This window comes from Cervus canadensis, chromosome 2, assembly GCF_019320065.1.
Source record: "Cervus canadensis isolate Bull #8, Minnesota chromosome 2, ASM1932006v1, whole genome shotgun sequence".
NCBI lineage: Eukaryota > Metazoa > Chordata > Mammalia > Artiodactyla > Cervidae > Cervus > Cervus canadensis.
In genome coordinates this window covers 88,596,681-88,616,914 of record NC_057387.1, presented here as the reverse complement: position 1 = coordinate 88,616,914, position 20,234 = coordinate 88,596,681, and the positions used below count along the sequence as shown (strand labels likewise).

At 42.3% G+C, this 20,234-nt stretch overlaps 1 protein-coding gene across 3 annotated transcripts in view; it reads right to left on the bottom strand.

Annotated features, from left to right (window-relative positions):
• The window catches only part of LOC122436964 (enoyl-CoA hydratase domain-containing protein 2, mitochondrial), a 29,900-nt gene extending 15,770 nt beyond the window's left edge, over positions 1–14,130 (bottom strand). Inside the window, exon 1 of one of the 3 annotated variants that reach the window (XM_043461303.1) lies at positions 13,870–14,130. In XM_043461303.1, coding sequence (XP_043317238.1) covers positions 13,870–14,002 — 133 coding nt within the window. In that variant the 5' untranslated portion in view covers positions 14,003–14,130. The remainder of the gene's footprint in view (positions 1–13,869) is intronic. The other 2 variants (XM_043461301.1, XM_043461302.1) reach the window with 2 other exon arrangements.
• Positions 14,131–20,234: the final 6,104 nt, after the last annotated feature.

The following is a 20,234-nucleotide window of genomic DNA, read 5'->3' as shown; positions in this document are numbered from 1 at the left end:
AAATACTGAACTGTTACATTGTATATGTGAAACAAATGAAACAAAGCAAAGGCTAACAAGAGTTTTGCCAAGAGAACGAACTGGTCATTACAAATACCCTCTTCCAAAAACACAAGAGAAGACTCTACAAGTGGACATCACCAGATGGTTAATACTGAAACTAGACTGATTAATATTCTTTGCAGACAGATGGAGCAGCTCTATACAGCTAGCAAAAACAAGACCAGGAGCTGACTGTGGCTCAGATCATGAACTTATTGAAAAATTCAGACGTGAATTGAAGGAAGTAGGGAAAACCACTAGACCATTAAGGTATGACATAAATCAAATCCCTTATCATTATACAGTGGAAGTGAAAATTAGATTCAAAGGATTAGATTTGATAGAGTGCCTGAAGAACTATGGATGGAGGATCGTTGACACTGTATCGGAGGCAGTGATAAAGGCCATCCCCAAGAAAAAGAAATGCAAAAAGGCAAAATGGTTGTCTGACAAGGCCTTACGAAAAGCTGAAAAAAGAAGAGAAGCTAAAGACAAAGAAGAAAAGGAAAGATAGACCCATTTGAATGCAGCGTTCCAAAGAATAGCAAGGAGAGAAAAGAAAGCCTTCCTCAGGGACCAATGCACAGAAATAGAGGAAAACAATAGAATGGGAAAGACTAGATATCTCTTCAAGAAAATTAGAGATACCAGGGGAAAATTTCATGCAAAGATGGGCACAATAAAGGACAGAAATGGTATGGACCTAACAGAAGCAGAAGATATTAAGAAGAGGTGGCAAGAATACACAGAAGACTCTACATAACCACGATGGTGTGATCACCCACCTAAAGCCAGACATCCTGGCATGTGAAGTCAAGTGGGCCTTAGGAAGCATCACTAGGAACAAAGCTAGTGGATGTGATGGAATTCCAGTTGAGCTATTTCAAATCCTCAAAGATGATGCTGTTAAAGTGCTGCTCTCAATATGTCAGCAAATTTGGAAAACTCAGCAGTGGCCACAGGACTGGAAAAGGTCAGTTTTCATTCCAATCCCAAAGAAAGGCAATGCCAAAGAATGTTCAAACTACTGCACAACTGTACTCATCTCACACACTAGCAGAGTAATGCTCAAAATTCTCCAAGCCAGGCTTCAGCATTACATGAGCTGTGAACTTCCAGATGTTCAAGCTGGTTTTACAAAAGGCAGAGGAACCAGAGATCAAATTGCCAACATCCATTGGATCACCAAAAAAGCAAGAGAGAGTTCCAGAAAAACATCTACTTCTGCTTTATTGACCACACCAAAGCCTTTTACTGCGTAGATCACAATAAACTGTGGAAAATTTTTAAAAGAGGTAGGAATTCCAGACCACCTTACCTGCCTCCTGAGAAATCTACATGCAGGTCAAGAAACAACAGTTAAAACTGGACATGGAACAACAGACTGGTTCCAAATCCAGAAAGGAGTATGTCAAGGCTGTATATTGTGCCCCTGCTTATTTAACTTATATGCAGAGTACATCATGAGAAACACTGTGCTGGATGAAGCACATGCTGGAATCAAGATTGCCGGGAGAAATATCAGTTACCTCGGATACACAGGTGACAGCATCCTTATGGCAGAAAGCAAACAAGAGCCTCTTGATGAAAGTGAAAGAGGAGAGTGAAGAAGTTGGCTTAAAACTCAACATTCAGAAAGCTAAGATCATGGCATCCGGCCCCATCACTTCTTGGCAAATAGATGGGGAAACAGTGGAAACAGTGACAGATGTTATTTTCTTGGGCTCCAAAATCACTGCAGATGGTGATTGCAGTCATGCAATTAAAAGACGCTTGCTCCTTGGAAGAAAAGTTATGACCAACTTAGACAGCATATTAAAAAGCAGAGACATTACTTTGCCAACAAAGATCCATCTAGTCAAAGCTATGTCTTTTCCAGTAGTCATGTATGGATGTGAGAGTTGGACCATAAAGAAAGCTGAACGCTGAAAAGTTCATCCTTTTGAACTGCAGTGTTGGAGAAGATTTTTGAGAGTCCCTTGGAGTGCAAGGAGATCCAACCAGTCCATCCTAAAGGAGATCAGTCCTGAATATTCATTGGAAGGAGTGATGCTGAAGCTGAAACTCTAATACTTTGGCCACTAATGCGAGGAACTGACTCATTGGAAAAGCCCCTGATGCTGGGAAAGATTGAAGGCGGGAGGAGAAGAGGAAGAGGGAGGATGAGATGGTTGGATGGCATCACCAACGAGATGGACATGAGTTTGAGCAAGCTCCAGGAGTTGGTGATGGACAGGGAAGCCTGGTGTGCTGTAGTGCATGGGGTCGCAAAGAATCAGACACGACTGAGCGACTGAACTGAACTGAACATCTGAAACTAGTATGTCAGTTGTATTTTGATTAAAAAACCCACTTCTTAACAAAAGAGAACCACACAAAAGAAGATATACAAATGACCACTAAGCACATGAAAAGATGTTTAATTTTATTAGCCTGAAATAAATGAGAATTTTAAAAAGCCTAGATATGACTGTATGACCAAATACAATGACTAAAACTAAGATCACAAAAAATAAAAGCCAACTGTTTGTTACTAAAGAAATAACAACCCTGCATATCTAGTGAACAACTTTGACGTATAATAAATTGTGGGTATTATAAGGATATGTAACAATCCCTGTCTTCAAGGGACTGTTGCATTAGTGCTTGTAGCCTAATATAAGTAAATGATAATATGAGGTCATAAGTAAAATAAATACATAAAATACTATAGGATTATAACTGGCAGCTCATAGATGGAAGCATTTGAGCAAGGTGGAAATAGGTAAAAATTTTCATTTTCAGAGTGAGGTATAGTGGGAAAAATACTACATGTAAGAGACTACTCCATTTGAAAAATTATATTTTATCGAATGTGTTAATTTCTATTGTACAGCAAAGTGATTCAGTTATATACATATATATTCCTTTTCCTATTCTTTTCCATTATGATTTATCACGAGATGTTGAATATAGTTCCCTGTGTTATAGAGTAGGACCTTGTTTATCGATTCTATATATAATAGTTTGCATCTGCTAACCCCAAACTCCTAATGCCTTCTTCCCCAACCTTTCCTTCCCCTTGGCTACCACAAGTCTGTTCTCTATGAGACTACTCAAGTAGCTGAAGTTCCTGAAAGGTCAGTCCAAGATCTCTTTATTCAGTCGTTTGTACAGTTATGTATTTAACACACACTGGCCTCTGTACTAAACATTGATGTCAGAGACTAGAGCAGACTCAGTCCCTGTCCTCTTAGATCCTACCGTCTAACAGAGGAGATCGACATTCAACAAGTAATTACTATTTGCGACAAGGACATGGGGGAAAAAAGACAGGAGGTTAGGGGTTTAGAGTGGGCAGAGGGGAGCCCTAGTGTAGAAGATCAGCAGTGACTTCCTGGGGGAAGAAGTGACCTTTCAGCTGAGAGCTGAGGAATGAATAGGAGTTGCCAGAGCAAAGTGTGCGTGTGTATTGGTGGGGAAAAGCCTATTTCAGACAGAGGGAGTGGCACAGAGGAGGGCCCTGAGTGTAGCAGAGCTGGGTCTTTAGTGTTTTTTGGCTGCACCTGAGAATTAAACCAACATAAAACAGATTAACAGGAGAAAAGCATATGAATTTGTTCAAGTTTTATGTAACACAGGACCCCTCAAAAGGAAATGAAGACCCCCCCAGAAATGGTAGGTCTACATGCTACGACAAACCTAGACGGTGTGTTGAAAAGAAGAAACATTACTCTGCTAACAAAAGTCTGTATAGTCAAGGCTATGGTCTTCCTAGTGGTCATGGATGGTTGTAAGAGTGTAAAAGACTGACCTTTTAGTGTCCTTACAGTGGATTGTAAAGAAGGTAGAGTGCCAAAGACTGTGCCAAATACCTTCGAACTGTGGTGCTGGAGAAGAGTCCTGAGAGTCCCTTGGACAGCAAGGAGATCAAACCAGTCAATCTTAAGGGAAATCAACCCTGAATACTCATTGGAAGGACTGATGCTGAAGCGGAAGCTCCAGTGTTTTGGTCACCTGATGTGAACAACTGACTCTTTGGAAAAGTCCCTGATGCTGGGAAAGATCGAGGGCAGAAGGAAAAGAGGGCGTCAAGGATGAGATGGCTGGATGGCATCATCCATGTAATGAATATGAACTTGGGCAAACTCTGGGAGATGGTGAGGGACAGGGAGGCCTGGTGTGCTGCAGTCCATGGGGTCGCGAGGAGATGGACACAACTGAGTTGACACAACAACAAACAACACGCTTTTACAGTAGGCTGAAGGCAGAGCAGCAACTGTGGCAAAGTTAACTATGTGGGAGGCTATAGGAAGATAAGGCCTGTTTCTATACAGTTGTCTGTTCACATTTGTCTGTTTCAACACACTTGTCTGTTTGTACAGGATTCTCTTGGCTTCAACTCCCTGTTGAAGAATGTTTTTTTTATCTCCAGTTTGAGGAAGGGCATTTTTCAAATGGGAGTTTTTATCTTCTGTTTTCAGTAAGAAAAAGGGAGAAGCATGCCCTTCTTGCATCTGCTGTTTATTTCAAGCGGCTTTAGCTCAAAAATATCCCTATGCCAATGTAGCATATTTCCTGGAGGGGGGAGGGGGGGCACCTTTTAGTGTCTTCCAGAACTGGAGGAGTTCAGAGGAAAGGGAGAGCCCCGTGAGGCGTGACAGGAGAGTCAGGAGGGCTGCGCTTGCTCGTCTGCCCCTTCTCCTTCTTCCTGCTTCTCATGTGCTTGCCTCCTGTACACGCAGGACTGCCCCGCACACCCAGCCTGTTCTCCTCTGAGCTCCAAGCCTGAATATATCCTGCTGCTCACTTGACAGATATCTAGACCAACATGTCAAAAAATGATCAGTCTTTCTTCTGCTCCTTCGGTGAGTGAATGACATATCAACTTGGAGGTCTTGTTGCCTCTGTTTTTCTGACACTTGAAGTTTACTCCATGTCCGAGGCAGACAATCCAACCTCGTGGATCTCAGACCTTTCAGCTCACACCCCGCTCTCCTGCAGCCATAAGCAGGTGGGCTCTCTCTTCTATTACATGAATATGCCCCAACCGGCCCACTGTCCTCAGCTCTGCCTCCCCTTCTCCTTCCACATTCATTCCCTCATTTGGGTCAAAGTCATCTTTCTAACCCAGATCTGACCATATTCTTCTTGCTTCCCTTTTCATCAGCATTCAGTCTAAATCCTTATTACCACCCAAAAGACTCCCTGCAATCTGGCCTTTGTACATCCCTCTGGCCTCATGTGCCAAATCAGGGCCAGGTGTGGGGAACAGAGACCGACTCTAGGCAGAGGCTCAAATACTCTTATGCCTTCTCGGTTGTTTCCCCTCCTGTAAAATGTCAGGATGGATTAGAGGAGTGTGTTCACCAATCCTTTGGTCTTCAAAGGCCTCTTGTTCTTTTCTCTCAGTGTACCTAGCTTTGTGGAACAAGCAGAATTCATTAAGATGTTGTTCTCAGTGTGAGCTGATCTGAGACACCCAGAAGGGCCAGTGAAAGTTCTGGTGCTCTCAAGGGAAAGGATTTACAGCCACAGTTAGAGAACTGTGGTCTGGGACAGAGAACTGTAACATGCAGTCTAGAAGGCTTCGTTAGCCTCCCTGGAAACCTTCATAGAACTCTTTGAGCCCCGCAGGCCTGGAGGTCCCACCGAGGAACTCAGATGTCCCAAAGGTCCTCCTCTCCAGAAAAGAAAATGTTGCAACCTGGGGAAGGGAAACTGGTGGATACAGAGGAACTACATCAGAAGGGTTGAGGAGAACAGTCTAGGTCCAAGGCCACTGTGGCAGATAGACTTTAGAGTGGCCCCAGTGTTGATATCCTGAATAATCCCCTTCCCTTGATTGTGGGCAGAACCTGTGAATTGCTTCTAACCAAGAGAACACAGGTAAGGTCATAAAAGATCACTTCTAAGATTAGGTCCAATTATATGACAAAGATAATGAGATGTCACTTTTGTGATTAGTTTATAATGTATACAAGACCCTGTATTGGACTTCCCTGGTGGTCCACTGGTAAAAGAATCTGCCTGCCAATGCAGAGGAAGTGGGTTCATTTCCTGACCCAGGAAGATTCCACACGCCGCAGGGCAATTAAACTAATTCACCACAACTATGGCCTGGACCCTTAAACCTGCGAGCCACAACTGTTGAATTCTGTGTGCACTAGAGCCCAAGCTCTACAACAAGAAGCCAATGCAATGAGAAGCCTGCACATGGCAACTAGAGAGTAGCCCCTGCTCACTGCAACTAGAGAAAGCCTTCATGCAGGAAGAACCAGCGCAGCCAAAAATAAATAAAATTTACAAAGACTGTATTACTAGCACACACTAGAGAAACTAGTGGGCCCATGGATACGGTCCTGTGGCAGGGTCCTGTGGGCAGCCTCTAGGAGCTCAGAGTGGCCCCTGGCCAACAGGAAGAAAACAGGACTTCAGTACTACAACAACAGGATATGAATTCTGTCAATAGCCTGAGGAACCTGGAGGCAGATCCATCCCCAGTTGAACCTATGATGAGAGACCATAGCTTCTGCCAACTCCGGGATTGCAGCCTGCTAAAACCCTGAAGCAGAGAACCCAGCAAAATTATGCCTGGACTTCTGACCTATGGAAAATATGAGATAATAAATGTATGCTATTTTAAGCAACAGAGTCTGTGGTAATTTGTTATGTGGCAATAGAAAACAAATATAGTCATGACATCCTGGGATTGAAGGGACTTTCCTCTCTTCTTCACTTTCCTGTTCTGTCTTTCCTTTTTCTCTGGCTAACTCTCTCCCATATTTCATCTCTAGCTCCCTCTTGCAGAATGCAAATATGGTGCTCGGCTGAAATCACAACTCAGTCACATACCAGCTCCATGGCCTTGGACAAGTTACTTTATCCTTCTGACCTTCACTTTCCTGATCTATAAATAGAAATACTAAAAAGGTTGTAATTAAGATTAAAAGAGATAATGTCCATAAGTGCATAACCAGAGTTTATGGGCACTTAGAGCAGGGAAAATGCACAGAAGCTGGTGAAAGTCTGGGACCCAATATGAGGTGTGAGCTCTAAGCTGGGAGACCTAAGGAGCCAGACAGGGCGTCTTTGGCTTTCATTCATTCACCTGACAATGTTCAACTTGTACTACCACATGCCAGGCCCTGCAGAAATAAGAGAGCTCAGCCGTGGTCCCTGACTTCTTAGTTGACACCCTATTCTGGGAACATTGCCCTTGCTGGACCCCAGTAATAATGATGGGTTTGCATTGCACCCTCTCTACTCTTATCAGACTCCCGTGACGGTTTGATTTGCTTAGCAGAAGACCTAGAATCACATCTATCTGGATGGTCTGGATCACACAGTGATGTGGGTGGGAGTCGATAGAAACCACTGGAAGGTCATGTGTGTATGTGTGCTCAGTTGCTCAGTAGTGTCTGACTCTTTGTAACCCTATGGACTGTAGCCTGCAAGGCTCCTCTGTCCATGGGATTCTCAAGGCAAGAATACTGGAGTGGCGTTGCCATTCCCTTCTCCAGGGGATCTTCCTGACCCAGGGATCAAACCCAAGTCTCCCGTGTCTCCTGCACTGGCAGATTCTTTTACTACTGAGTTGTGTGGGAAGCCTTAATAATCCCTTAGTATATAGAGGGGAAAACTGAGGCTTAGAAAAGAAGAGAATGTGCCAAAGTTACTAGGTGGACCCAGCTAGCAATCCTCACCCTCAGAGTTAACAAGTGATGAGGAAGACTAGTCCAGACAGAAGGAATGCCAAAGGACAAGGGTGGGGGAAGAGGGTGTAATTCCTAAGTGGTTTACAAAGGTAGAGAGGGAGGAGAGGACCCAAGTCAGGGGCATAGTTAGAAGAAAACACTTAACTGGGATGGCTTAAAATGAACAAACCCATGATAGGAGAGATAAAGTGACATGGTCAGGTTGTGGTGGAGAACCTTCACTATTCAGCTAAGGAGCTGGAGTAAAGCCATAAGAGTGAGGAATGGTTAACGAGCTAATCTCATTTTCAAAGACAACAGGCACAATGTGACAATGCTCTGGTGCTATCACGCCAAGTGGAAGACAGAACTGGTGACTTCTAAGGAGGATGGTGGGATGGTCTCCTGTGTGTGGGTCTCCTCCTCATGCCTCCTCCACTGCCTCTTCTCGGTTTCCTTATCTCCTTCCTTCTAGGACATTCTGTATGCCCTCTGGCAAGGGCAGAAGCTTAATCTCCTGACACTTAATGTTCAGTGGCTCAGTCATTTCTGACTTTGTGACCCCACTGACTGCAGCACTCCAGGCTTCCCTGTCTTTCATCATCTAGAGTTTGCTCAAACTCATGTCCATTGAGTTGATCATGCCATCCAACCATCTTATCCTCTGTCTCCCCTTCTCCTCCATCTTTCCCAGCATCAGGATGTTTTCCAGTGAGTCTTCTTTGCATCAGGTGGCTGAAGTATTGGAGCTTCAGGTTCAGCATCAGTCCTTCCAATGGATATTCCAGGTTGATTTCCTTTAGGGTTGACTGGTTTGATCTCCTTGCTGTCCAAGGGACTCTCAAGAGTCTTCTCCAGCACCACAGTTTGAAAGCATCAATTCTTCCGCACTCAGACTTCTTCGAGGGCTTCCCTGGTGGTTCAGGGCCTTCCGTGGTGGTTCAGATGGTAAAGAATCTGCCTGCAATGAGGGAGACCTGGGTTCGCTCCATGGGTTGGGAAGATCCCCTGGAGTAAGGCATGGCAACCTACTCCGGTATTCTTGCCTGGAGAATCCCCATGGACAGAGGAGCTTGGTGGGCTACAGTCTATGGGGTTGAAAAGAGTCAGACACGACTGAGTGACTAAGCACACAGCACAGCACAGCTGCTGGTTCAGACAGTAAAGAATCTGCCTGGAATGAAGGAGACTTGGGATTGATCCTCGGGTCAGGAAGGGGCTGGCGAAGCAAATGGCAACCCACTCTGGTTATCTTACCTGAAGAACTCCATGGACAGAGGAGCCTGGTGGGCTACAGACTTTGGAGTCACAAAGAGTGAGACACGACAGACTGACTAACACATTGCAGCCTTCTTTATGGTCCAATTCTCATATCCCTACATGACTACTGGAAAAACTATAGTTGATTATGTGGACCTTTCTCAGCAAAGTGATGTCTCTGCTTTTTAATATGCTGTCTAGGTTGGTCATAGCTTTTCTTCCAAGGAGCAAGCATCTTTTAATTGCAGGGTTGCAGTCACCATCTTCAGTGATTTTGGAGCCCAAGAAAATAACATCTGTCACTATTTCCATTGTTTCCCCATCTATTTCCCATGAAGTGATGGGACCAGAGGCCATGAACTCAGTTTTTTGAATGTTGAGTTTTAAGCCAGCTTTTTCACCCTCCTCTTTCACGTTCATCAAGAAGCACTTTAGTTCCTCTTCACTTTCTGCCATAAGAGTGGTATCATATGCATATCCGAGGTTATTGATATTTCTCCCAGCAATCTTGATTCCAGCTTGTGCTTCATCCAGCCCGGCATTTCACATCTGTACTCTGCATATAAGTTAAATAAACAAGGTGACAATATACAGCCTTGATATACTCCTTTCCCAATTTGGAACTAGTCCAGCTCCATGTCCAGTTCTAACTGTTGCTTCTTGACCTGCATATAGATTTCTCAGGAGGCAGGTCAGATGGTGTGGTATTCCCACCTCTTTAAGAATTCTCCAGTTTGTTGTGATCCACACAGTTAAAGGCTTTGACTTAGTCAATGAAGCAGAAGTAGATGTTTTTCTGGAACTCCCTTGCTTTTTTGATGATCCAATGGATATTGGCAATTTGATCGCTGGTTCCTCTCCCTTTTCTAAATCCAGCTAGAATACCTGGAAGTTCTCGGTTCATATACTGTTGAAGTCTTGCTTGGAGAATTTTGAGCATTACTTTGCTACCATGTGAGATGAGTGCAATTGTGTGGTAGTTTGAACATTCTTTGGCATTGCCTTTCTTTGGGATTGGAATGAAAGCAGTCCTTTTCCAGTCCTGTGGCCACTGCTGAGTTTTCTAAATTTGCTGGCATCTTCAGTGCAGCACTTTAACAATATCATCCTTTAAGATTTGAAATAGCTCAGCTGGAATTCCATCATCTCCACTAGCTTTGTTCGTAGTAATGCTTCTTAAGGCCCACTTGACTTCATTTTCCAGGATATCTGGCCCTAGGTGAGTGACCACACCATCGAGATTATCTGGGTCATTAAGACCTTGTACAGTTCTTCTGTGTATTCTTGCCACTTCTCCCCATGTCGTCTGCTTCTGCTTGGTCTTTACCATTTCTGTCCTTTATTGTGCCTATCTTTGCATGAAATGTTCCCTTGGTATCTCTAATTTTCTTGAAGAGATCTTTAGTTTTTCCTATTCTATTGTTTTCCTCTATTTCTTTGCATTGTTAACTTAATTTTTAAATTTTATTTATTTATTTCTTTTCATTTATTTTTATTAGTTGGAGGCTAATAACTTAACAATATTGAGGTGGTTTTTGCCATACATTGACATGAATCAGCCATGGATTTACATGTGTTCCCTATCCTGATCCCCCCTCCCACCTCCCTCCCCATCCCATCCCTCTGGGTTTTCCCAGTGCACCAGCCCTGAGCACTTGTCTCATGCATCCAACCTGGGCTGGCAATCTGTTTCACACTTGATAGTATACTTGTTTCAATGCTATTCTCTCAGAACATCCCACCCTCGCCTTTTCCCACAGAGTCCAAAAGTCTGTTCTATACATCTGTGTCTCTTTTTCTGTCTTGCATATAGGGTTATCATTACCATCTTTTTAAATTCCATATATATGTGTTAGTATACTGTATTGGTCTTTATCTTTCTGGCTTACTTCACTCTGTATAATGGGCTGCAGTTTCATCCATCTCATTAGAACTGATTCAAATGTATTCTTTTTAATGGCATTGTTAACTTAAGAAGGCTTTCTTATCTCTCCTTGCTATTCTCTGGAACTCTGCATCCAGATGGATACATCTTTCCTTTTCTCTTTTGCTTTTTGCTTCTCTTCTTTTCTCAGCTACTTGTAAGGCCTCCTCAGACAACCATTTTACCTTTTTCTATTTCTTTTTCTTGGGGATGGTTTTGATCACCACCTCCTGTACTGTGTTACAAACCTCCATCCATAGTTCCCCAGGCACTCTGCCTATCAGATCTAATCTCTTGAATCTATTTCTCACTTCCACTGTATAATCATAAGGGATTTGATTTAGGTTATACCTGAATGGCCTAGTGGTTTTCCCTACTTTCTTCAATTTAATTCTGAATTTTGCAATAAGGAGTTCATGATCTGATTCAAGGTCAGCTCCTGTCTTTTCTTCTTTTTTTTCTGACTGTATAGAGAGTCTTCATCTTTGGTTGCAAACAGTATAATCAGTCTGATTTCTGTAGTGGCCATCTGGTGATGTCCACGTGGAGAGTCAGCTCTTGTGTTGTTGAAATAGGGTGTTTGCTATGACCAGTGCATTCTCTTGGCAAAACTCTGTTAGCCTTTGGGCTGCTTCATTTTGTACTCTAAGGTCAAACCTGCCTGTTACTCCAGGTATCTCTTGATTTCCTACTTCAGTCCCCTATGAGGAAAAGGACATCTTTTTTTGGTGTTAGTTCTAGAAGGTCATGTAGGTCTTCATAGAACTGTTCAACTTCTTTGGCATTAGTGGTTGGGTCACAGACTTGGATTACTGTGATACTTGTTATTTCTGGATAAAAAGTTCTCCTATCTACAAATGAGCCATGATAATTTTTCAACTAATGTACAAGTCTGTGTTCTTAGTCCCTGAATTACTAGAAGAATAGTGATGTCCATTAATAGTTGAGAACACAGGTTTTAAAATCAGACCTGGTTCATGTAGCTTAAACTCTCTTTCCTCGGTTTATTGATCTGTAAAGTTGGGAGAATAATTATAGCTATTTTAAGGCAAACACTGTAGCCCGTTTGGCAGTCAACAAAGAGTGAGAGCAACTGGGGTATTCTCTAATGCTAGCCATCCCACCTGGCCAGAGAATTCTCACCAAGTGAGGTAGTTGGACGCCAGAAGCCCCTTCATGTCCGTCAAAAGTGGGGGATGTAGGTAGGGAACAGTATACAGTATCACGGAGCAAGGAACAGTTCTTCAACAGCTCTTCAACTTAGTATCAAGCAAGAGAAAAGAAGAAATATGAGATGCCTAGAACAATACAATCTGTGTAAACTAAAACTTGTACACAATGCTATTTTAAATGCGGAGAAGTTTAGAGGGGTTGGACCTGGCGAGAAAGTAAAGACAAGAGGATCTTGCCCAGCTGGTGACATACGGCAGACAGGGGAATGCCACTGAATGCAAAGTCCAATCACTGCCCTTTGCCCGCCTTCACAAATAACACTACTCCCAAACAGAAATAAAACAAAATATAACACGACCAAGAAAACGCAACACAAGGCTCAATCAAGGTGTTCTTGCCAGTGACTGCTGTGAACTTTCCTTTGAGTCAGCAGGACTCCAAACTCCAGCAGCAGCTGCAGGGCAATTGCACAGCGGGGCGCCAAGCCCTCCTCAAGGCCTCTCTTCTCTCCCCTCCCCTCCTTTCTCCCGCCCCCCTCCCCTCTCCTCAGCTCCTCCTTTCCAGGAGGCGGACGCCCTAAGCCAAATTGGAATTGGCTCGGCTGCCCCAGCCCACTGGAACCTTGCCAGGATGCTCAGCCTGCGAGGAAAATCAGGCATTTTAAAGCTCTAGTCGGGGGTGGGCTTGCTGGCACTTAGTTCTACCCTTGAACGAGTCCCTTCTCTTTCCTCACAGCCCCCAGGCCACTAAATCTGGGGCTGAAGGGACCAATATTGACGCAGAATCCCTTCACAATTACGGTGGGGGAGGCAGGTAAGGTGGTCACCTACCAAAGGATTTAGGCCCAGGGAACCTCTACTGGGATGCAGGAACTTTGGGGTCCAATCCTCAAACACACTGAGCAACCTGCCTCCCTCTTACTGGTTTTGGGGTAGGAGATAGACGGGCCCCTGGGCCAGACAGCTGGTGTTTTGTCAGTGGAGTAGAACTGAAGCTTCTCACCCAGACCCGCCAAGGACAAAGCTAGTGTCAGTAAATGAGCTCTGCTGGAATAAAGAGGTAAGATGATCACCCCTGAGGTCAAGAAAAATGTCCTTGTCTACACATGTGCAGGAAGGCTTTCTAGGGATCAAAAAGGGCGGGGTTGCCACCCTATAGTAAGCATGGACACACCCTCATAGGTTTTTGCAGTGGGATCCATCTTAGCAAAGATGCCCAAAAAAGTTGCCCAGGCATATTGGGGAGGTCCTAGGGCCAGTCAGGTGTGAAGAAACAAGATAATTTGCCATATATAAACACCCAGAGGCTGTCTTTATGAGTGATTTAACTCACCTCTTTACTGGCCTCCTCCTCCTTAGAGAGGCCCAGATACCCTTTCTCTCTGGGTGTGTATTTCTGCCTGGCTTTTCTGACTTAAATATAACTGCTTCCCTGTGTACTCTCCCATATGTTGTGCTGTGTCTGTAATAATAAACTTTGTACCTGTTTTTACAGTCTTTGCCTCCTTGAAACATTCTTGTTTTCAAATGCCTGCTTTCCTTCTAGCCTCTCCCAGCTGGTGGTCTAGCAGCTAGGATTCCTGGTTTTCATCCAGGCTACCCAGGTTCAATTTCTGGGTAGGGAACTAAGTTCTCTCTCAGGACCACTCACTGCTTTCTCTCTCTGAGATCAGCGTCAGTCTCCCTCCCTGTAGTGGGAGCACTGGCCATGGGTCCGTACAGGGCAACAGCACCAGGCCTGCCTCTCAGCCAGCAGGAGCTCACCCCAGCCGCCTTCCGGGCTCTCGGCACTTACCCCGGTCTGGACCCGCCAGAGCGCACACCTGGATCTCCCGGCCTGCAGCCCCGGGGTTGGAGGAGCAGCCGCGGGTCTCAAGCGGCCTCCAGGGGCGCGGAAAGCGCAGGGTGCTGGTCAGGGCGCGCAGCATTGGGGCCTAATCTGGGAACGGGCCACCCTGCACCACCGCCTCCCGCTGAAAGCTCGCCGCTCTGCTCCAGGCCTTGACAAACTGCTCCTCCTATGGGCTGAGAGCCCTGCGCGGCTCCCTGAGCCCGTAGGAAACCGGAAGACACGGGTAAGGAGAAAGCCCGGCTCTGCTGGTGTGCTTTTGAACGAGGCTGCCAATCTAAGTGCCAAAATTTTAATCTGTAAAGCGCGGGTAATAAAAGTGATAAGTGCCAAAGATACAGAAAGCCGTGTGAGAGTAGTGAGAACAGATTTTAATCAGTAATACACTGTTGCAAGAGAAATGTCCAGCATGAACTCTTAACATAGTTTCTAACAGCTCAAGGACACATCCCTAGGATGACTCTAGCCCCTTTTAAAGTGCCTGCCTGAGAAAACTCAAGACTGCCAAAAGAAATTAGTTTGTTCCAGCCAAGACCTGAAGGTAAGACTCCTATCTCCCAGTCTCTGAGGGAGCCTAAGCTCGCATAAGGGACAGCAAACCTAGAATAGTTCCATGTGAACTAATCCCGCTCTGCGTATTTTGAAAGTTTTCACTTCCCTGACTGTACACAGTCCTGGCTCACCCACCTCCCTATTCCTTCATTCTCCTTGTAAAATCTGTTCTCACTACTTTCCGGGAGGCTGAAGCCTAGTAGAGAAGAGGGTTCAGAGGATCCTGGCTAGAGTCTGGTGATAGAATCTTTTCTTTTTTTAATTGGAGGCTAATTACTTTACAATATTGTGGTGGGTTTTGCCATACACTGACATGAATCAGCCATAGGTGTACATGTGTTCCCCATCCTGAACCTCCCTCCCGCCTCCCTCCCCATCCCCTCCCTCTGGGTCATCCTAGTGCACCAGCCCTGAGCACCCTGTATCATGCATCCAACCTGGACTGGTGATCTGTTTCACATATGATAATATATATGTTTCAATGCTATTCTCTCAAATCATCCCACCCTCGCCTTCTCCCACAGAGTCTCTAAAAGTCTGTTCTTTACATCTGTGTCTCTTTCACTGTCTCGCATATAGGCTCATAGTTACCATCTTTCTAAATTCCATATATATGTGTTAATATACTGTATTGGTGTTTTTCTTTCTGACTTACTTCACTCTGTATAATAGGCTCCAGTTTCATCCATCTCATTAGAACTGATTCAAATGCACTGTTTTAATAGCTGAGTAATAGTCCATTGTGTATATGTACCACAGCTTTCTTATCCATTTGTCTGCCAATGGACATCTAGGTTGCTTCCATGTCCTGGCTATTGTAAACAGTGCTGCGATGAACGTTGGGGTACATGTCTCTCTTTCAATTCTGGTTTCCTTGGTGTGTACACCCAGCAGTGGGATTGCTGGGTCGTATGGCAGTTCTATTTCCAGTTTTTTAAGGAATCTCCACACTGTTCTCCATAGTGGCTGTACTAGTTTGCATTCCCACCAACAGTGTAAGAGGGTCCCTTTTTCTCTGCACTCTCTCTAGTATTTATTGTTTGTAGACTTTTTGATAGCAGCCATTCTGACCAGCGTGAGATGGTACCTCATTGTGGTTTTGATTTGCACTTATCTGATAATGAGTGATGTTGAGCATCTTTTCATGTGTTTGTTAGCAGTTAAACTGTATTATTCATTGATTTGTTATGTCTTTATAGGTTGCATAACCATAACCACTCCCTCATTCTAGAATATTTTCATCATTTTAATGGGAAACACTATCCAGCTGGCAGACATTTTCCATTTCCCCCTTCATTTGACTCTGGCATCCACTCCTCTATTTTCTGTCTTTAGAGAATTACCTAGGCTGCGACATATTCATTCACATGAACAGAATAATACAATATGCAGCCTTTTATGCCTGGCTTCTTTTAATTAACATGATCTTTTCAGAGTTATGGCATGTTATAGCATGTATCAGAACTCCATTCATTTGATGGCTGAATAATATTGCATTGCATGTTTTATTTATTCGATCACCAGTTGATGAACATTTGAGTCATTTCAACACTTTTTCTTGTTTTAATTTATTCCTCATTAAACTTTCTTTATTTTTAACTAAATAATTATAAATATTACAATTTAATGGTTTGGGGGCCCATTTTTTGATTGGGTCACTTATTTTTCTGTAATTGAGCTATGGGAGTTGCTTGTATATTTTTGAGATTAATTCTTTCTCAGTTGCTTCATTTGCTATTATTTTCTCCCATTCTGAGGGCTGTCTTTTCACCTTGCTTATAGTTTCCTTCGTTGTGCAAAAGCTTTTTTTGATTAGGTCCCAGTTGTTTATTTTGTTTTTATTTCCATTACTCTGGGAGGTGGGTCATAGAGGATCCTGCTATGATTTACGTCAGAGAGTGTTTTGCCTATGTTTTCCTCTAGGAGTTTTATAGTTTCTGGTCTTACGTTTAGATCTTTAATCAATTTTGAGTTTATTTTTGTGTATGGTGTTAGAAAGTGTTCTAGTTTCATCCTTTTACAAGTGGTTGACCAGTTTCCCCAGCACCACTTGTTAAAGAGATTGTCTTCTCTCTATTGTATATTCTTGCCTCCTTTGTCAAAGATAAGGTGTCGAAAGGTGCGTAGATTTATCTCTGGGCTTTCTATTTTGTTCCATTGATCTATGTTTCTGTCTTTGTGCCAGTACCATACTGTCTTGATGACTGTAATTTTGTAGTATAGCCTGAAGTCAGGCAGGTTGATTCCTCCAGTTCCATTCTTCTTTCTCAAGATTGCTTTGGCTATTCGAGGTTTTTTGTATTTACATATAAATTGTGAAATTATTTGTTGTAGTTCTCTGAAAAATACCGTTGGCAGCCTGATAGGGATTGCATAGAATCTATAGATTGCTTTGGGCAGTGTACTCATTTTCACTATATTGATTCTTCCAATCCATGAACATGGTATATTTCTCTATTTATTTGTGTCCTCTTTGATTTCTTTCATCAGTGTTTTATAGTTTTATATATATAGGTCTTTTGTTTCTTTAGGTAGATTTATTCCTAAGTGTTTTATTCTTTTCATTGCAATGGTGAATGGAATTGTTTCCTTAATTTCTCTTTCTGTTTTCTCATTGTTAGTGTATAGGAATGCAAGGGATTTCTGTGTGTTAATTCTATATCCTGCAACTTTACTATATTCATTGATTAGCTCTAGTAATTTTCTGGTGGTGTCTTTAGGGTTTTCTATGTAGAGGATCATGTCATCTGCAAACAGTGAGAGTTTTACTACTTATTTTCCAGTCTGGATTCCTTTTATTTCTTTTTCTTCTCTGATTGCTGTGGCTAAAATTCCCAAAACTATGTTGAATGGTAGTAGGGAGTGGGCACCTTTGTCTTGTTCCTGACTTTAGGGGGAATGCTTTCAATTTTTTACCATTGAGGATAATGTTTGCTGTGGGTTTGTCATATATGGCTTTTATTATGTTGAGGTATGTTCCTTCTATGCCTTTCTGGCAGGTTTTTATCATAAATGGATGTTGAATTTTGTCAAAGGCTTTCTCTGCATCTATTGAGATGATCATATGGTTTTTATCTTTCAATTTGTTAACATGGTATATCACATTGATTGATTTGCAAATATTGAAGAATCCTTGCATCTCTGGGATAAAGCCCACTTGGTCATGATGTATGATCTTTTTAATATGTTTTTGGATTCTGTTTGCTAGAATTTTGTTAAGGATTTTTGCATCTATGTTCATCAGTGATATTGGCCTGTAGTTTTCTTTTTTTTTGTGGCATCTTTGTCTGGTTTTGGCATTAGGGTAATGGTGGCCTCATTGAATGAGTGGACGTTTACCTTCCTCTGCAATTTTCTGGAAGAGTTTGAGTAGGATAGGTATTAGCTCTTCTCTAAATTTTTGGTAGAATTCAGCTGTGAAGTCGTCTGGTCCTAGGCTTTTGTTTGTTGGAAGATTTCTGATTACAGTTTCAATTTCTGTGCTTGTGATGGGTCTGTTAAGATTTTCTATTTCTTCCTGGCTCAGTTTTGGAAAGTTATACTTTTCTAAGAATTTGTCCATTTTATTGACATATAGTTGCTGATGGTAGTCTCTTATGACCCTGTGTTGTCTGTTGTGATTTCTCCATTTTCATTTCTAATTTTGTTGATTTGATTCTTCTCCCTTTTTACCTTGATGAGTCTGGCTAATGGTTTGTCTATTTTATATTCTCAAAGAACCAGCTTTTAGCTTTGCTGAATCTGGCTATGGTCACCTTTGTTTCTTTTGCATTTATTTCTGCCTTAATTTTTATGATTTCTTTCCTTCTACTAACCCTGGGATGCTTCATTTCTTCTTTCTCTAGTTGCTTTAGGTGCAGAGTTAGGTTATTTATTTGATTTTTCTCCTATTTCTTGAGGTGGGCTTGTATTGCTATGAACCTTCTCCTTAGCCCTGCTTTTACTGAATCCCATAAGTTTTGGGTTGTTGTTGTGTTTTCATTTTCATTCATTTCTCTGCATATTTTGATTTCTTTTTTGATTTCTTCTGTGATTTGTTGGTTTTTCAGAAGTGTGTTGTTTAGCTTCCATATGTTTGTATTTTTAACAGCTTTTTCCCCCTGTAGTTGACATCTAATCTTACCACATTGTGATCAGAAAAGATGCTTGAGATGATTTCAATTTTTTTGAATTTATCAAGGCTAGATTTATGGCCCAGGATGTGATCTATCCTGGAGAAGGTTCCGTGTGCACTTGAGAAAAAGGTGAATTTCATTGTTTTAGGGTGAAATGTCCTATAGATATCAATTAGGTCTAACTGGTCCATTGTGTCATTTAAAGTTTGTGTTTCCTTGCTAATTTTCTGTTTAGTTGATCTATCCATAGGTGTGAGTGGGGTATTAAAGTTTCCCACTATTATTGTGTTACTTTTAATTTCCCCTTTCATACTTGCTAGCATTTGCCTTACATATTGTGGTACTCCTATGTTGGGTGCATATATATTTATAATTGCTATATCTTCTTCTTGGATTGATCCTTTGATCATTATGTAATGTCCTTCTTTGTCTCTTTTCATGGCCTTTATTTCAAAGTCTATTTTATCTGATATGAGTATTGCTATTCCTGATTTCTTTTGGTCTCCATTTGCATGAAATATCTTTTTCCAGCCCTTCACTTTTAGTCTGTGTGTCCCTAGGTTTGATGTGGGTCTCTTGTAGTCAGCATATGTAGAGGTCTTGTTTTTGTATCCATTCAGCCAGTCTTTGTCTTTTGGTTGGGGCATTCAACCCATTTACATTTAAGGTAATTATTGATAAGTGTGATCCTGTTGCCATTTACTTTGTTGTTTTGGGTTCGAGTTTATAAACCTTTTCTGTGTTTCCTGTCTAGAGAAGACCCTTTAGCATTTGTTGAAGAGCTGGTTTGGTGGTGCTGAATTCTCTGAGCTTTTGCTTATCTGTAAAGCTTTTGATTTCTCCATATTTGAATGAGATCCTTGCTGGGTACAGTAATATGGGTTGTAGGTTTTTCTCTTTCATCACTTTAAGTATGTCCTGCCATTCCCTTCTGGCTTGAAGAGTTTCTATTGCAAGATCAGCTGTTATCCTTATGGGGATACCCTTGTGAGTTATCTGTTGTTTTTCCCTTGCTGCTTTTAATATTTGTTCTTTGTGTTTGATCTTTGTTAATTTGATTAATATGTAAATTGGGGTGTTTCGCCTTGGGTTTATCCTGTTTGGGACTCTCTGGGTTTCTTGGACTTGGGTGGCTATTTCCTTCCCCATTTTAGGGAAGTTTTCAACTGTTATCTCCTCAAGTATTTTCTCATGGCCTTTCTTTTTGTCTTCTTCTGGGACTCCTATGATTCGAATGTTGGGGCATTTAACATTGTCCCAGAGGTCTCTGAGGTTGTCCTCATTCCTTTCAATTCTTTTTTCTTTTTTTCCCTCTCTGCTTCATTTATTTCCACCATTCTATCTTCCACCTCATTTAGCCTATCTTCTGCCTCAGTTATTCTACTGTTGGTTCCCTCCAGAGTGCTTTTGATCTCAGTTATTGCATTATTCATTATTGATTGACTCTTTTTTATTTCTTCTAGGTCCTTGTTAAACTTTTCTTGCTTCTTCTCAATCCTTGTCTCCAGGCTATTTATCTGTAACTCCATTTTGTTTTCAAGATTTTGGATCATTTTTAGTATCATTATTCTGAATTCTTTATCAGATAGACTCCTTATCTCCTCCTCTTTTGTTTGGTTTGGTGGGCTTTTATCATGTTCCTTT